General features: G+C 35.3%; 1 protein-coding gene across 1 annotated transcript in view; it reads left to right on the forward strand.

Moving 5' to 3' along the window:
- The first annotated feature begins 7748 nt into the window (after positions 1 to 7748).
- LOC140137773 (rhodopsin-like) overlaps positions 7749 to 16810 on the forward strand; it is a 55679-nt gene continuing 46617 nt past the window's right edge. Inside the window, exon 1 of the mRNA XM_072159539.1 lies at positions 7749 to 8110. Within this exon, the coding sequence (XP_072015640.1) occupies positions 7911 to 8110 (200 nt within the window). The 5' untranslated portion in view covers positions 7749 to 7910. The remainder of the gene's footprint in view (positions 8111 to 16810) is intronic.

Below are 16810 nucleotides of genomic sequence, written 5' to 3' on the forward strand. Positions count from 1 at the left end.
GTTTCATGCCATTATAACTTCTCTACAGAGTAATTGATTTTTGTCTTTCTCTTCTTGAACAAAAACAATACAACTAATTAGTACCTTATCAATCTATATCAAAATAACAACCGTTGACGCATATAACTCCTGCAATTCTCGCTATTCGCAATAAGGGCGCCGTCAGCGGTTTGCGATGTAATCGTGATGTATCATGATGTATCATGGGAAAAGGTCGACATCCAAGTCCGCGCAATAAGAATATTACCATGGTATTACATAGGAACACGTGACAATATTTTTTAGTTTGTCAATATAACGGTATTACACGCAAATCGATAGAAAAAATTAATTGTGCACATTTCAAATCACATTAGTCAGTATGATTGAGTAGCGATTCGCGTGTAACACCTTTATTTTGACAAACTAAAAAATATTGTCACGTGTTCCTATGTAATAGCATGGTAATATTCGTATTTCGCGGACTTGATGTCGACCTTTTCCCATGATACATCATGATACATCACGATTACATCGCAAACCGCTGGCGGCGCCCTTATTGCGAATAGCGAGAATTGATTTTGTTACGAGCCGTACTGACTCAAGGCGAAAATCACCTTTTTACCCAAATTCACACGAATGCACAACAACAATACACTGTTTGATTAAGTTAACAAAATCTAAGTCTTTAATTGAAATATGATTGGTACATAACAACAATTGCACATACAATATAATCACACAATCACAATTTTAACTAATCAGTACTTAACCAGCAGTCTTCTTGTTGGTGATCATAGAGTTCTTGAAATGTTCTGGACGGCTGATGTTTATATCCTTATTCACTTGTCCTGCGAAACTCTGCGAAGTCCATTGTACACTTGCATTTATATATCTTTGAGTTTAAAAATCCTCGCACAGAAAATGGTACTGCTTTCTCCAATACTAAACTCCTTGCGCAGTTCTCCAAACACTTATCTTCTTGCACCGTTCTCCAGATTATTCAATCAGATTATGTGTCTACGAAGTAGGACACTCCCATAGAGTAAGAATCATTTATCCCGTCTGCCGCACACTGTTATGGCACATGACTGTTACGGTATGCAATTTCATATCGCGTATCTGTTCAAATCGCATCAAATTCATTTAAATTGTAAATTTCTCGATTATTCCGATTTCATTTGACACAGTGGTATCAAACTGGAGTTAAAACAATTCTCGAAAAGTTCATATCAATTGCTTGCTTTAAATGCCTATTCGGTCACAGCGAATGTGTAAACAATAGAGGCAGTCAGCGTGACGTCATATGCCGCCATCTTGTGAGTACACGCTGCGATGGTCGTTCGATCTCCATGCGTGATGACGCGTGATAACAGCTAGCAGCTGCGTGGCAAGCTGCGCCCTGCGCGTAGTGTCCGACGCATGAACACGCGTAGCATTTGTACCCTCAAGATGGCGAAAGGCTGACGGCCTCTATTGAAATTGTATGAGAATAAGCGATAGAAATTTGTGTTTTGACTATCAACTACCGTGTGACAGTTAGGTCCAACAAAAATTCAAATAAAAAAAAAAATTCATAACGCACACCTTTTTATTGTGATCAAAGTGATGGACCATCAAAGTAGTGGGGAATTTCTTTTTGGGATGCGTTTATGTTCCCCTCAAGGGCTTTTGTGATGACCCAGTTGCATATGTTATACCAGTCTAGACAAGAGCTTATTCTGTGATAATATTTTGCAAGTCACCATTGCATGATCTAAATCTACATTTCTACATCTTGAGGTTGCAAGATAAATATCCGGTGATAAGTACGACCAAGTGGTAAGTAATAACATCTTAAGTTACACAAACAAAGCAGTGAAATACTCGCCTACATCCCAGCAAATACAAAAACGTTTTTAAACGTTTTAAATAAGTTATATTTTGGGGTTTGGTTTAGGTAAAAACGTTTTAATAACATTAAAATGTCGGGTTATATAAAGGTCATGAAATCGTTTTAAACACACTACAACAATATTTTTAAAATGTTTTCGAAATGTCGTTATAAACTATTTTTGCAAACATTTTTGGCCAAATATTTCGTCAACACTTAAGTAACATTATGTTAAAATATTTGCACCCAGCAAACACAGAAATGTTCTTAAAATGTTTTTTACAAAACGTTTTAATAACATTTAAATGTCGGGTTATATAAAGGTCGTGAAAACATTTTAAAAACGTTATTGTAAATATTTTGGGCAAACATTTTTTGCAAAATAATTTTTCAACCCCAAAATAACATTCTGTTTAGAATGATTTGTATCAAGTTTTCAAAAATGTTTTTGGAATGTTATTAAAATGTTTTTATACCCTTTATATAACCCGACATTTAAATGTTTTCTGTAAAACATTTGTGTTTACTGTGCAGTAAATTACCAACAAATGTTATTTAATGTTGTGAAAACGTTTTATACCATTAATGTACCCTTTATATAACCCGACATTTAAACGTTTTCTGACAACCTTTTATAACCTTTTGCGAATGATGTCGAAAACGTATTTGCTGGGATATTAACTCTCTTCACGCGGGTGTCGACTGCAGACGACAAATTAAAAAAAATTCAAAAATTCAAAAATTTCAGAAATGTAAATTTTCATGACCATATTTGGAATCAGAATGAAAAATGCACTAAAATGAGTACAAACAAGCCTAGTATTGATTCAGCCGTTCTTAAGATAGCTCTTGATATTTTGAGAAAATATTTCAAACTTGAACTTTTTCCATTGAAGCGCATGGCTAGCACGCAGAGCATTAAGACTGTTTAAAGCGAACCTGCAAGGTTTAAAATCGCGAATTACCAGCGATTTTTGTGCTTATCAAATTGATTTTGTGTTACGTACATTGCAAAAAATGCATCAACAAATACCAGGATTTATTCCACACGGTTGTTTGATGTGATCATTTATAAAACATTACATAATTTTCAATTCTAGACCCTTACAATACAAACGGCTATCATACTAATATACAAATATATTTTTAGCTATTTCTTTTAACTAAAATTTGCTTTTCTTTATTAAAATTTTCATCTTTTTCTGCCTTTTTGTGGTAATTTTTATTCTATGAACTGTATATTTGTGTGAAAATTGAGGGCGCTATTTACACATATTTTTAAATTTAAAATAACCCAATAATATGGCTTCTTTCATTTCATGATAAAAAGTTTCCTTGCTATATAGGTTGCTCATTCTTATGGTTTAATTTCATTATGTACAAGTGTCTACCTGTAAAGTGTGCTGAGGCTTGTGGATCAACGTCTAGGCGTTGTGCCTGTGCGTAGCGCACTATAAATCACTGCGCTTTTTTTTTCTACCCCTTTTAAAGATGCAAACAAGATTAAAGATAAATAGCGCCATCAGTGTTCAGGTTTGCTTAAAAATGAATAGAGTTTTACTTGCCATCAAACAACCGTGTCCAATGGTGCAATTGTTCCTACAGAGCTTAGATAATATTTCTTATTTTGTTTGACAAAGCCAGAAATATTATTACTCACGGTTTTAGGCTGATGGCTTAATCACAAGTGATTGTTGCGATCTTGTCCACTGCATTTCCCGCGGAGCTTAGATGCACTCTCACTCCTAGGGTTGAAGGTTGACTTATCAGTGGATCATATACGTGATTGAGAGAATAACCCCGTCGTCGCGATTGATTGTTTGGCCCCCTTTCTGCGTATTTGTATTGCCTCCCTAATTCTACGAGATGCGGCGTTAGAGTTTTTGTCCAGGATGCTCGCTCCTTCCCAGTAATGACTGTTATTTTCCCGAGTGATATGGTCTGTGATTGCTGATTTGTGTTGTTCTGCCATGGAAGCCTTTCTATTGGATCTAGTGAATTTAGTGTCTTTAAGAGTTCCGGTGTCTTTCTGGTGTTCCTTTATTCGAACACCAAAAGGTATTCCAGTTTCGCCGATGCATGATTTATCACAGCCTTTGCATATCATAGATCGCACCACTGGTTTCCATAATGTCTTTCTTGTCCTTTGGGTGAACCAAGATGTTTTTCAGGGTATTGGTTGGACGCATCGCTTTGGAAAACTTATGCTTTTGAAAGATCCTCTGTAGCTTTTCTGCTATAGTCCTTCCACATACGGGATCACTACCATGCCTCTTGATGGGGTTTCTTCCGCTTTCTTTGATTTCTTCTGTTTTTGAGGTTTTTCCTTCATCTGTTGTTTCACTCTGTCTAGCGACATTCTGTCTAGCCACAATGTAGCCACATTCTGAAGCATTTCTGATTTTGTTTGCCTCCTCTTTTTTGTCAATTTGTTTAGTTACTATATTGTCATTCCTGTCCATGAGTATTCTGATATGACACCAACTTTTTAATGGAGAGGGTGTTGGGATTGGAAGTTTAGGTACTGGTCTGTATGTTCTTTCGATACACCAACAACTTTACAGATCCGTCTTCCTTGAGCACAATTAAGGTGTATAAGAATGGGATTTTCCCTTCATCTTCCTCTTCATGTGTAAACTTGATCACGAATGTTTGATGGCATGTAGAACTACGTCATTTTAAAGAAAAGGTGAACACTGAGGGCGCTATTGATCTTAAATCGTACTTTCATCTTTACAAGGGGTAAACACTGGTAAAATGGCATTAAAACATCAGAAAAAGAGTAACAAATAGCAAGGAAATTTTCAAAAACCTTTTTATCATGAAATGTAAGGAATAACTTATAATATTTGGCTAAATTAAATAAAAAATATATGTAAATAGTGCCCTCAACTTGCATACAGATATACAGTTTATAGGATAAAAGTTACCACAAAAAAGCAGAAAAGATGAATAAAGTGAAATAGAAACGACAATTTATGTTAAAAATGGCTAACAGTATAATTATGTCTATATTTATATTTCTGCGTGATACCTGTTGTTATTGTCCTAGAAATTAATATTAATTTTTAAATGACCACATCAAACAACCGCATGATGCTGCCGGTTGCATGGATGGTCTTCAAATGTTCGGTAAGTTTTTGTGTGCTGTCCTTTTGAATGATTTCCAACACATCATCCACATTATGTGACGTGTAATGTCAAAAGGAGACACTTTTGTGCAGGTTATCAATTTTGAGGTTTTTACATATCTTGCATATAAAGATATTTTGCTTCACAACGCCATTTCCCCCCAATGAATTCGGACATTCCTAAGCGAAGATATTGAGTTTGTAAGTTATGGTATTACAAAATTAGAAATTAAGATATCGGCCTTGATATTATTGACAATGCTGAGAGTAGGAATTACCTTGAAAAATGTCTCAAAAATACAAGATGCCAGTTATATTCCGGTCTGAAACTATCAGACAATAATTTTAACATTAATAACATCACAAATTCGCAACAAACCCAAATTGTGAAAAAATCACCCCGGGCAGATTTTTGCCTATTTCTCCATTTACGATCCTGCCCAAAAGTATCTCCTTTTGACATGACACGTCACATATCTCCTCCAAAATTTGGGTTTACAATCAATCGGTGCTGCCATGATGACCTCTTTCTCCAGCCACTCTGAACTGTTCCGTGCACTCGTTTTTAAGACGTCACTTGAGGAGTCCCCGGAGTTGGAAAGTGTTCACTGTGATTACTTATGCCCTGTGGAAGTTGTGAATGTATAAACTACTTAGTCGTCATTTCGCCCTAATACTAATGATGCCCACTCTCAATACAGTTTCCACTAGAACGATTTTTCATTTACTGTGTGCGTGCACTCACACACGTATTGTCTATGGAGAAACTGATCGATACAAGAAATCCCAGGCATGTTAAATGGCGTACATACTTGTTTTGATCCAAATGTAGGCCTATATCAGGGTGTTTCAAGAAATTCCTGATTCCACCAGAAAACATTCACCAAACTTTTTCCTGTTTGGTCAGTAAATAGAGAGGACCTGCCTGCATGAAGAGATCGACTTTTTTTAATGAAAAATTTAATGAGATGAGAACTACAACAGGTTGAAGTGACACCATTCCGTGCATCAGGTGTTCAAACGCAATTATCTCCGAATTTGGAGTGAATCAGACAAGCAAACTTACATACTCATAAAATTTAACTATTTATGAAGACAAAATGTGTAGGATGTTAAGAAATTTAAGAATGTTTAAGCCTACCGCGGCCCATCTCAAATCATGCACTTCCCCGTGCACTTCTCACTACCATGTCCATTTCATAGGGAGTATAAAAACCGGGGACCATCATGGCTTCCATGCACACAGTGTATTGCTCAATGTAGTAAAGATAACCTTTGAGTTGGAGCAAATTTCTCAAAATTGGTAGTGATTAATGTTACCAAATTTATGCCATGATGAAATATAATAATTTTTGAAGATAAAATGTGGTGACCTTAAAAGATTGAACAATGTTTAAGACTACCGCTTTTCATTTGAAATAATGCACTTATTGTTCATCTCCTCTATGGAGATATTTTCCATGGCGGCCATCTATGATCATGCTTGAGGTTTCAACAAACAAACCATGGGTTTTGAGGTCTTATAGTTGTTGTTGTATGTCAACAAAATCGATTAAATTTTCAGGATGATCTTATTTTCATGTTGTTATAAGCAAATATAATGTTCCAGATAAGATAGTTAATAAATACATTAAGAAAAAGTACCTTAAAGTTGCACTTTCTGTTAGTATTCCTTTTGGACTTTAACTTTTTAACATGTTCTAGCAGCCCTATATAAAACCGTGACACTCGAAAGGCCATATCTCTGGAATGAAACGTCCGATTAAGATTATTTAAACGCCAAAATGTTTCTTTCATCAATTCCCATCCAATAAGTTAGGTCTGAATCAATTTAAAAGTACTTCAATTTTTAGTGGACATGCCTACTAATACTAACAGTCCTGAATTTGCTTTATAGGTCTACCCGGGAGGTCTACTCGACTTGTTAACTAGAGCGACGTAAACTAACGGATAAATACGTAAAACATTCATTACACAATTGAGTACGACCATGACGACGTGACTCGAATAACTGACAATCCTGGAATTTGTGACGCAGTTTTTAAAAAGTTCAAGAATTATGGCAATATTCTCACTGTTAAAAATTAGGAATGAAAAAAATTCCGGAATTGTGACAATATTTTTACTGTCATAAAGTAGGAATTTTAAACATTGGAAACACTCAAAATAATATAGAAATTATTGATTAAATAAATAATAATACATCGTATGTATATAAAACAAAGGAATTAAAAAGAAAGGGTTTATTTATTTATTTATTTATTTATTTATTTATATTTATTCATTTATTTATTTATTTATTTATTTATTTATTTATTTATTTATTTATTTATTTATATTTATTTATTTATTTATTTATTTATTTATTTATTTATTTATTTATTCAATCAAACAAAGTATTTCATACACGGAAAACAAAAAAAAGGTAAAACTACTATACCTTAGAAGAAACGTATGTAATGTAATTTTGACCACAATAGAATAAATATAATGTACAATTTAGTTTCAAAAAGTAGTCATTTGTAAAAGGCAAAATATTGAATAAATGGGCGAGTTCGTTACCTTTGTTATATATGTTTCTGCAATTGGAATATTCAAGCAACAAATACTGCCACCAATATGTTTCGATAGATTCAATAGGTTGGAATGGAATATGCGCATATAAGAAAAAGAGTTTGCACTCTGCTATTAATAGTGATGAAACCAAATCCAAATCATTGTCCATCGTAATCATGGTAATACTCTGCGTATGTCTGCTGTATGAAGGTTGAATATATTGTCGCTTTAAGCCATAAGACAAAGATTACTATATGTCATATGAGGATAGCATCACGTACTTAATTACCTAGTGTATAGAGAAAACCATGATTTAGTGTTAAGGTTTAATTAATCGTGGATATGAGCATGTGAAGAATTAACTCAGCACAATGGATGTAGCATCATTTAATGAATACCGCGTCGGAAATAATACTATTACATTATCAACTTTTACAAGTGTGTATCTACGAGACGAAAAAGAGGAGCATGTTATGCCAGACGTTCTTCGAGTTATATTACTTGTTTATCTGCCGACTATTATGGTTATTGGATCAACCGGTAATTTTTTGGTGATTTGGATATTTTGCAGGTAAGGAAGATATCGATTTGTACAAAAAAATTCCTTAACCTCATGAGAACGACCTGCCGATTGGTCAAAATGAATATTGTATCCAATTTTGAATCAATCAAGGAGGGTATTAGATGATCTGCAAATGAAAGTTTGACCATAAATAGTTTTAAGACCGGTCATAATTGGCAATTAAAATGAGCATTTCAAGTTTATCAATCAATCAGAAATACTGTTAGATGACCAGTAGTGTCCAGAGGATTAATATGAGTACAATGTACCTAGAATTGGCAGTTTATTATTTAGAAGTTAATTTCTATCGCATTTCGTGATTATAAACTTTTATGAAGAAGAATTAAATAGAGCTATTATTTCTTAGGCTCCTAGAGTATAATGTTTGGATTGTTCACCGTCTTTGAAAGAAATTATGCATTTAAAACCATAATGTACGACATTTGCAAAATAAATGTAATTAATTTTTTTTCCAAAACTGATTTTTTGGCACATATGTGATGCGATCAAGCAAAATTGATTTTGAGATATAGCCAAAGGAAATATTTTTTTCCTGTTGTTTTGGAAACTCTTTAATTGCTCATATCTTTGGAAATGGTTGTTCAATTGCAAAGCAGCTTTACAAATGTTTGTTACTTATCTATAAGAAACTGAAAATGTAATTTGCTTGATCGCGTCACATATGTGTGATGTTTGACATGTCCCATCTTAAGCCTTGGATATTTTGCAGGTAAGGAAGATATCGACATCATTTGTACAAAAAATTGCTTAATCTCATGAGAACTACCTGCCGATTGGTCAAAATGAATATTGTATCCAATAATTGGCAATTGAAATGAGCATTTCAAGTTTATCAACCAAAATGCTGTTAGATGACCAGTAGTGTCCATATGTGTAATGTTTAACATGTCCCAGCTCAAGCCTATACGCATAATTGAAATCAGTCAAATTTGTTCTGCTTGTAAGAATTTTGAATTATTAGCTGAATTCAGATAATCATGATAATGCATCCCTCGCATGTGAGTTTTCTCTTAACTTCATTATTATGGCTAAGAATTGATAGTAAACTTTCCTGACAATCGGTCGAAAAAATCGGTAATTATAATACTTGACCTATCAGGTGGATAACCAACCAAATTGTTTGATCTGACATGTCCGAGAGGGCAACAAAGGACTTTCAGGTAGTACAGTGTAGCCATGCAACTTGGTGCAAGGGAGGCTAAACGCCGTGATTTTTTTTATGTTTCTAACCATTTTTTGCTTTTTTTGACATGTTTACCCTGGGGAAAGTCAGTAAAGGGTTTGCCATGGTAACTGATCATCTTATTATGAATTTTTAAAGTGCTACGGAGAGACACAAAGTATTCGACATAGAATATTAAATGTAACATATCTACGTTATTTAATCAATTCACATTCTATTTCCAATAATGTTCTAACGAATGTTTGATGACGTAAAATCGATACTTTTATATATCTGGTAAAAATATATTACAGAATTGGGTTACTTATTTTTACAGTTTGAAACGTTTATTATGAAAAATGTTAGCCGTATCAAAATCCAAGATGGCCGCAATTTTATTATTATTATTAAAATTAAATATCAATGTTACAAAGGATTAAAAGAAGCACCAACATTTGCAGTTAACCTCTTTTTGATTCCCTTTTAGGATACTAACACTGCGCATCAGTTAAAATAATGGTGACCCGCAAGTCAAATTGCTAGAATTGTACATTAAACACAACTAAACAGACACAATGCAATTTGTAGGCAGCAGCTTAGTCAGCGCCAACATTGAAACAAACAACTATACAAACATCGAATTCAACCCAACCCCATCCCCCAGTAGGCAATGAGGATAAAGTGCCTTGCCCAAGGACACAACACGTTGGCACGAGCGGGGTTCGAACTTGCAACCTATGGATTATGAGTCGGGCGCCTTATCCACTCGGCCACACGTGCTCCCACGTTGTTTTGCGGGTAGTGTGAAAATATCTAAACATTGCTTTGGAACCGAGGTCCAAAGCACAATGGTTAGATTATAAACATCTCAAAAAAGTAAGTAACCCCCTTAAATAAATGGCCATTATTCAAAAAGGGACTATTGTATTACAAATCTGTGAAATGCGTTGGAAGCAGAATTTATTTGATACAATAGCCCAGAAAACAATAAAACACCGGTCAATTTAATGTAGTGAGGTCCAGATTTGAAAGTTGCACTTACATACAATACAAAAACACTCAGATATCATTACACACATTATATTGAATACAAAATCAATAGAATTCACTGCAACTTTCAAATCATGAGTTACATTGATTTAAATGTACGCTGTGACGTCAATATTTAGTCCATTGCTACAAATGAGGTGTCAAAATGTGCAGAAATAAATTCTGCTTCCAAAGCATTTTACAGATTTGTAATACAATCGCCCGTTTTTGAATAATGGTCATTATTTAAGGGGGTTAGTTACTTTTTTTTTAGATGTTTCACAATACCCGAAAAACAACTGATGCAAAGTCATTAATCTCATTCACAACCACTACTTTTTAAATTCCATTTATGTCACATTTTCTTCTTTTAGATTTGAAAACAAAAATGCAATTTTTAACTGTATCTTTCGTTTTCGCTGTAAAAAATCAAACAGCCTAGTAACAATGATTAGGAAATACCGCTACCGACCAATCACACCACGAGAAATTCGCGTAAATGGTTGAAACGTGGTCATTGTCATTGTAAAGCTTTTAGCTACGTCACGAGACGCGATCATTATACTTTTTCAATAACCTACAATCAAGGAAATGTTGGCACATTCTGGCATACTAAATGTAAATCGCCACCCCTCTCCCCCAGTTCAATGTTGATGAAAGCACTTTTTCCATTGGGCTCTCCAGTCACCCCAACATTTATTGAGGGGAATGGGGAGGAAGGGAAAGGAGAAGGTATGTACTTCTCATCAAACATAGTTCACTAATTTCACTGAACTATCAGAGCGGCAATGAAGAGTTCCAATATACAGCAAGCAAAAGAATTAAGGTAGCAGTTGTGTTCACCCCTGTATATCCTAAATAAAGACAAATGTGTCATAATTAAAACAAGCAGCCGATGCCTGTATTCTTTAGCTCTGATTCAAGACCTTATTTGTTGAAATTGGTTGAGAATTAAAGAATAATCTTGATTAAAATATTAAATACAACTTAATACAGTAAAAAAGTAGTGGCTGCGTAGGTTTGAAAAATGATAAGTAAAAGAGTCCCTTCATTTCTTTTTCTTTTTTCTTCTCTTGTCTTTTCTTTTCTCTTTTCTTTTCTTCTTCTTTTGGTTTCTTTTCTTTTACTTTATTTTTTCTTTTCTTTTCTCTTCTTTTCTCTTTACCTTACTTTACTTTTCTTTATTTATTTATTTATTTATTTCCTTCATTTTTTTTTTTGCAGTAATTTTGATTTTGACCTTTTGCGTGCCTTCCCCCTTTGCGTTGCGCTAGGCCTCGCGCCTTTCACTCTATGTTTTCAAGCATGACTCCGCTCGCGACTCCTCGCGCGTTTCTGTGCTCTCATCTTCCTTTGTTTTCCGGCACGCAAAAGGTCATCACTTGACAAAGGTCTATGACCGAAAATTCGTGTTTAATTTTGCTACGCAAATAAATTTTTACAAATGTGGTTTGACACCAAATATTTCTGCTCTTTGACCCTTTTACTTATGAAATGCAACTTGATTGCATGAGAGGGGGGTTCCCAAAATGTCAATACACACCAACTCTTGAAGGGGTTCCCATTGCTCATTTAAACTGAAAACAAAGATACATAATCAAATTCAATTACTAAGGTCACATCACAATACTATTCATTTTTTGATTAGAATCCCTAATCACTTTTCTTTGATTCTTTAACTAATTGTTTTGAATAGTACAACAGATTAATTAATTTTAGGTTACACTGTGCAATCCCGAGGTCAAACACCATTTAGTCTCACAAATATATATATGTCTCTAAAAGTGATTGATGGCTGGGCCCAAGGGGTACAGAAACATACTTTTCGAAAACAAATCTCACTTCTCTAACTTCCAAAACGCAATTGGTTAGAAATATCATCTTTCTGTCTCACTTCTCATACATATCTTGATTTTGATTTATAAATAATTGCTATAACTTCTTTCCTCATCAGGTAAACTCTCACTATCTGTTGAAGGCCCTTGACCCGATCAACAGCCTCACCCCCCCCCCATTTTTCTTTATCAAAGCTGAGATTTTGGTATCAAAAGAAAGCTCATATTTTTCTCATTACCCCCGTCATTATCCAAGTAAAATTTAACGCCCGAGATATGTTTCGTTTAGATTAATGTAGTGTGAACAAAAACGTGTTGAATTGTGCCACACCGAAGTGTATGTATTATATTCTATGGGCCATTGTTTTGCTTCTCATATCTGTACCTATGGAGTAAAACAACTCAAAATTTGGAAACAAATCTTTTATGGTAGGCCTCAATATAAAATAGAAAGCAGAACATGAAAAGATTGGTCCACGCCCATTTAAGGTAAAACTAGAATGATGGAATAGTAAGGTGATCCGACAATTGTTGTAAAATACCTGGGTCTTATTTATCAGTACTTGAATGGAGAGCAGATGACACTAGATGTTATAGGTAATATTTGTACACATACAGGTGCATTATTTTGATCAAAAGGAAGAAATACCTGGGCCGATATTCATAAAGCCTTGCTAAATTAGCAACCAACTAGTGCTTAGCAAGATGCTAAATCCACTAGTTGATAGCTACGTAGCAATCAACTAATTTCTTATTCATAAAACCTTGCTAAACACTTTGCTAACTAGCTATCAACTAGACATATTTAGCTGATAACTTATTTGGGTGTTTTGGGTGCTATGGCCTTCAACAGTTGTGTAACATCTAATACAATAGGCTTATATAATACATGTCTATTATACTTGAGCTCTGAACCACAGTCAAAATGATCAAAATGTAATGACTCATTGCTGATGGTCTTCATTGAGATTTCGTTAATAAAATTACATGTGTATTTTGTAAGCTATATAGGCCTACAAGGTTGTTACGGCAAATCATAACAAAATGTCCACCATGAGTAAGCCTTCAAATAAGCGTCCGAGAAAGAACAACTTCTCGGAAGTTGAAGCTCTATTTCTTAGCGATAAATATGAATAATTTAAGTCAATAATTGATGCAAAGCACAAAGATGCGAACACAAATCGAAAGAAGAGAGAGGCGTGGGATGACATCCTCAGGCAACACCAATCGCGATTTGCTGTTGAGAGGTCGCTCACAAATTTGAAGGAGAAACTCAGCAAGTTGAAAACCGAAGGAAGGGAAGCACTCCTCTCTCAAAAGAAAGCCAAAACGGCAACGGGTGGAGGAAGCCACCGAAGGATCAAGTCCTGCTGCACAGAAGATTATAGATCTCTGTGCAGACACCCCTGGATTCAAGGGACTCGATGGTATGGAATCAGGAGGCCTGTCTAAGAAAAGTAAAGAAGAGGAGACAAATGAGGAAACATCAATGGCTCGCGATGACTACTTAGGTGAGTAAATAACTTCTTCATATCATCAAAAATGATTTTGTGGTCATTTTAAAATCACCTGACTGAATGTGATCAACACATCTATGGTTATTATATACATTCACAGAAAAGAACACTTCGAATGGTTTCTGGAGAGAATATGGACTACTAAAATTGTTGGGTTTTAAATATTTTACTTTATTGTACATGACATACAAATATTAACATGCAAATTTGATATATTTTTTCAAGTAATAGGTGTATTTTACATTTCCCTGTGTAAATTGTAATAATACATAATGTTTGCTTGTCTGTTCTATTTAATAGATGATGAAGAAGATGATGCTGACGATCTGAAAAGTGACCAACCATCAACCTCTGCACCACCCAAGGATGAGACTGCAGCAGAGAAGAAGGCCAAGCAGCAACAATCCTTTGGTGCTCTCATTGACATAGAACGTTCAAATGCACTACTCAAACAGGAGAACCTGCTGCTGAAACAACAGAAACTAAAGCTGGAAATTGCTCTATTACAGCGACAATTGGATAACACACCTGCTGCAAGCCAAGACTCATCTGGTCAAACCTTTTTTAACTTATAAACCGTTGGAAGGGTACCGTAACCATGCAGCGGCAACATATATGCCCACATGTTTTCTATCACTTTAGTTTTAAAATGGGCATTGACATTTCAATGTGATGTAGTGAAGATGATCCTTGGAATAGTTTTGATTCAGATGTCAATCAAGACATGGACTTTGGAGTTTTCGTGGATGCACGTCTGCTGTACTTTTACAATGATACTTATTTTTGAAAATCAACATATTAAATTAAAAAAGATACTCTGAACAAGTAAAGTTCATATACATGTTAAGTCCTTGGTTTGTTGTAAAAACATACTATACATACTATATTGCTTCATCAAATAGAAAACAACATGCATCCGCTTAACGCTGCTCATTTAGCTTCATGAGCAACACTGTGTAAATAATATTAGATAATTTAATAGCATATGATATATCTTGCTTGTTGTCCTGACAAAAGCCAAGCATGATTTATCTTTATCAAATTGACATATAATTTGTTATTGAAAATAAGTCATGCATCTTTACCAAAGAGAACATTGGTAACATGTCTCCAAAATATATATTTTACGTATCAAACAATTGAACAGAATTGCTTCGATTGAACATATCTGCTTAACTAAAGATTACTTGCTATATCATAATCATTTTCTTGTGCAAATTTGGTTAAACAATACTGGCTTAGTTCAATGTTTATTCATTCACCCTAAATTTGTTGTGTGTTTTTAAGACAGTTTCTTATGTGTAAAACACACTGAAGACCTCAGAAACAGAATATTCTGAGAACATTATTTTTCATAATTGACAACAGTTAATATGAAATTAAAACAATAAATCATGTCAAACTTAGTTCAAAATCATTAAGAGTCAGTGTTCTTAGTTGGTTAATGTAACTTTCATGGATTTTGCTTTGAATTGTAAAGCTGCTTTAAAACCTGTTGGCAATAAGCGCTGCCCTTGCTCTTGGTCCATTGAGTGCACCATCGTAGTCCAGTGGTGCAGGTTGAGGTCTTCCAGGTTGCCTGTCAGCCTGCAGTGGCTCATTTCTGTCTACTGCAATGTTGTGCAAGACCGCTGTTGCTGCTATTACTTTGCAAGTGGATTCCGGATCTCTCATGCGACTCTGCACATGCATTAGATGGAACCGACGTTTCCATCTCCCAATGGTCTGCTCCACCAATACTCGAGTGCCTTTGTGAGCTGCATTGTAGCGTCGTTCATGAGCAGTATGTGCATTCAGGAGGGGTGTCATCAGCCAGTTGCGACAGGGATATCCGCTATCTCCAAGGATATATCCGTCAACCATATGCGCCTCCATATTGTCCCAGACTTGGCTGCTTCTCAGGATTCTGCTATCATGAGCAGACCCTGGCCACCTAGCAACAATGTTGGTCAGTTTTCCTCTGTGATCACATATTACTTGCACATTGATGGACGAGTAACCTTTTCTGTTTACATAGTCTACTTCATTCTCATGAGGGCGCTCTATCCAGATGTGTGTCCCGTCCACACACCCGATGACTCCAGGGAAGCGTCTCATATTATAGAAGCCATCCTTAATCTCATCAATGTTATTCTGATCGGGGAACTTAACAAAGTCACCTAGTCTTCTACATAATGCATTAGTGACGCGATGGATGGCTCTGTTTGCCGTAGGCTGAGACACTTGTAGGGGATCTCCAACTACACAATGGAAAGTTCCAGTAGAGTAATATTGCAAGGCAATAAGTAATTGCTGATATGGTAGCAGAGCATGGTTTCTTGCAGTATCATGTTCAATGTCTGGGGCGAGTAAGTCAGCAATGTACATGATGTATCCACGGGTAAATCTATATCGCGAATAAAGCTTGTCATCGTCAAAGAAGTCCAATGGACTTCTCCTGTCTCGGAAGACGCGTTCTTTCCTTATTTGACGACGAAGTTCAACAAGCTCCATGATTCTACGAGCCATGTTGTCAGTACGGTGTCCAAATGCAGACTGACTAGTTGTCAACTAGTGACTTAGCGCTGCCCCAGATCAACTCTAAGTTTTGGCAAAATTTTAGAATGTTGCTAACTCTAACTGGGTTTTATGAATAAGAATTAGCAATCAGCTAGGCTTAGCAGCTTGCTAAAGTCAATTTTAGCTGTCAACTAGGCCTAGCGTGGTTTTATGAATATCAGCCCTGATCTTTTGTCTCTTTGACTGCTCTATTGTCTCCTAGTATGAGGGTATCAAAAACCCATGATTGAAAGCTTCAAACAGTTCAATTTAAATTCAACGATTTCCTGGAGAAATAAGATATAATTATCTTACAGCACACCCAACAGCGGCCCACGTGTTTATTGGGGCAGAAGAAAGTCTAGCGAATTGCAGACAGAAAGCTACCCAAGGTGAGCTATTTTAGATGTTTAGAGAAAAAAGATCTGTTCAATATCCCGGTTCAATATACGATATAATTATCATTGTCTCACTGATTGGATTATGTCTACGCAATATGGCATGAACTTTTAATTCAACGATTTCCTGGAGAAATACAATTATTATTGTTTCACTGATTGGATTATATCTACCTAATATGGAATGAACTTTTTCAGTTGAATCATCA

This window comes from Amphiura filiformis, chromosome 17 (assembly GCF_039555335.1).
Source record: "Amphiura filiformis chromosome 17, Afil_fr2py, whole genome shotgun sequence".
NCBI lineage: Eukaryota > Metazoa > Echinodermata > Ophiuroidea > Amphilepidida > Amphiuridae > Amphiura > Amphiura filiformis.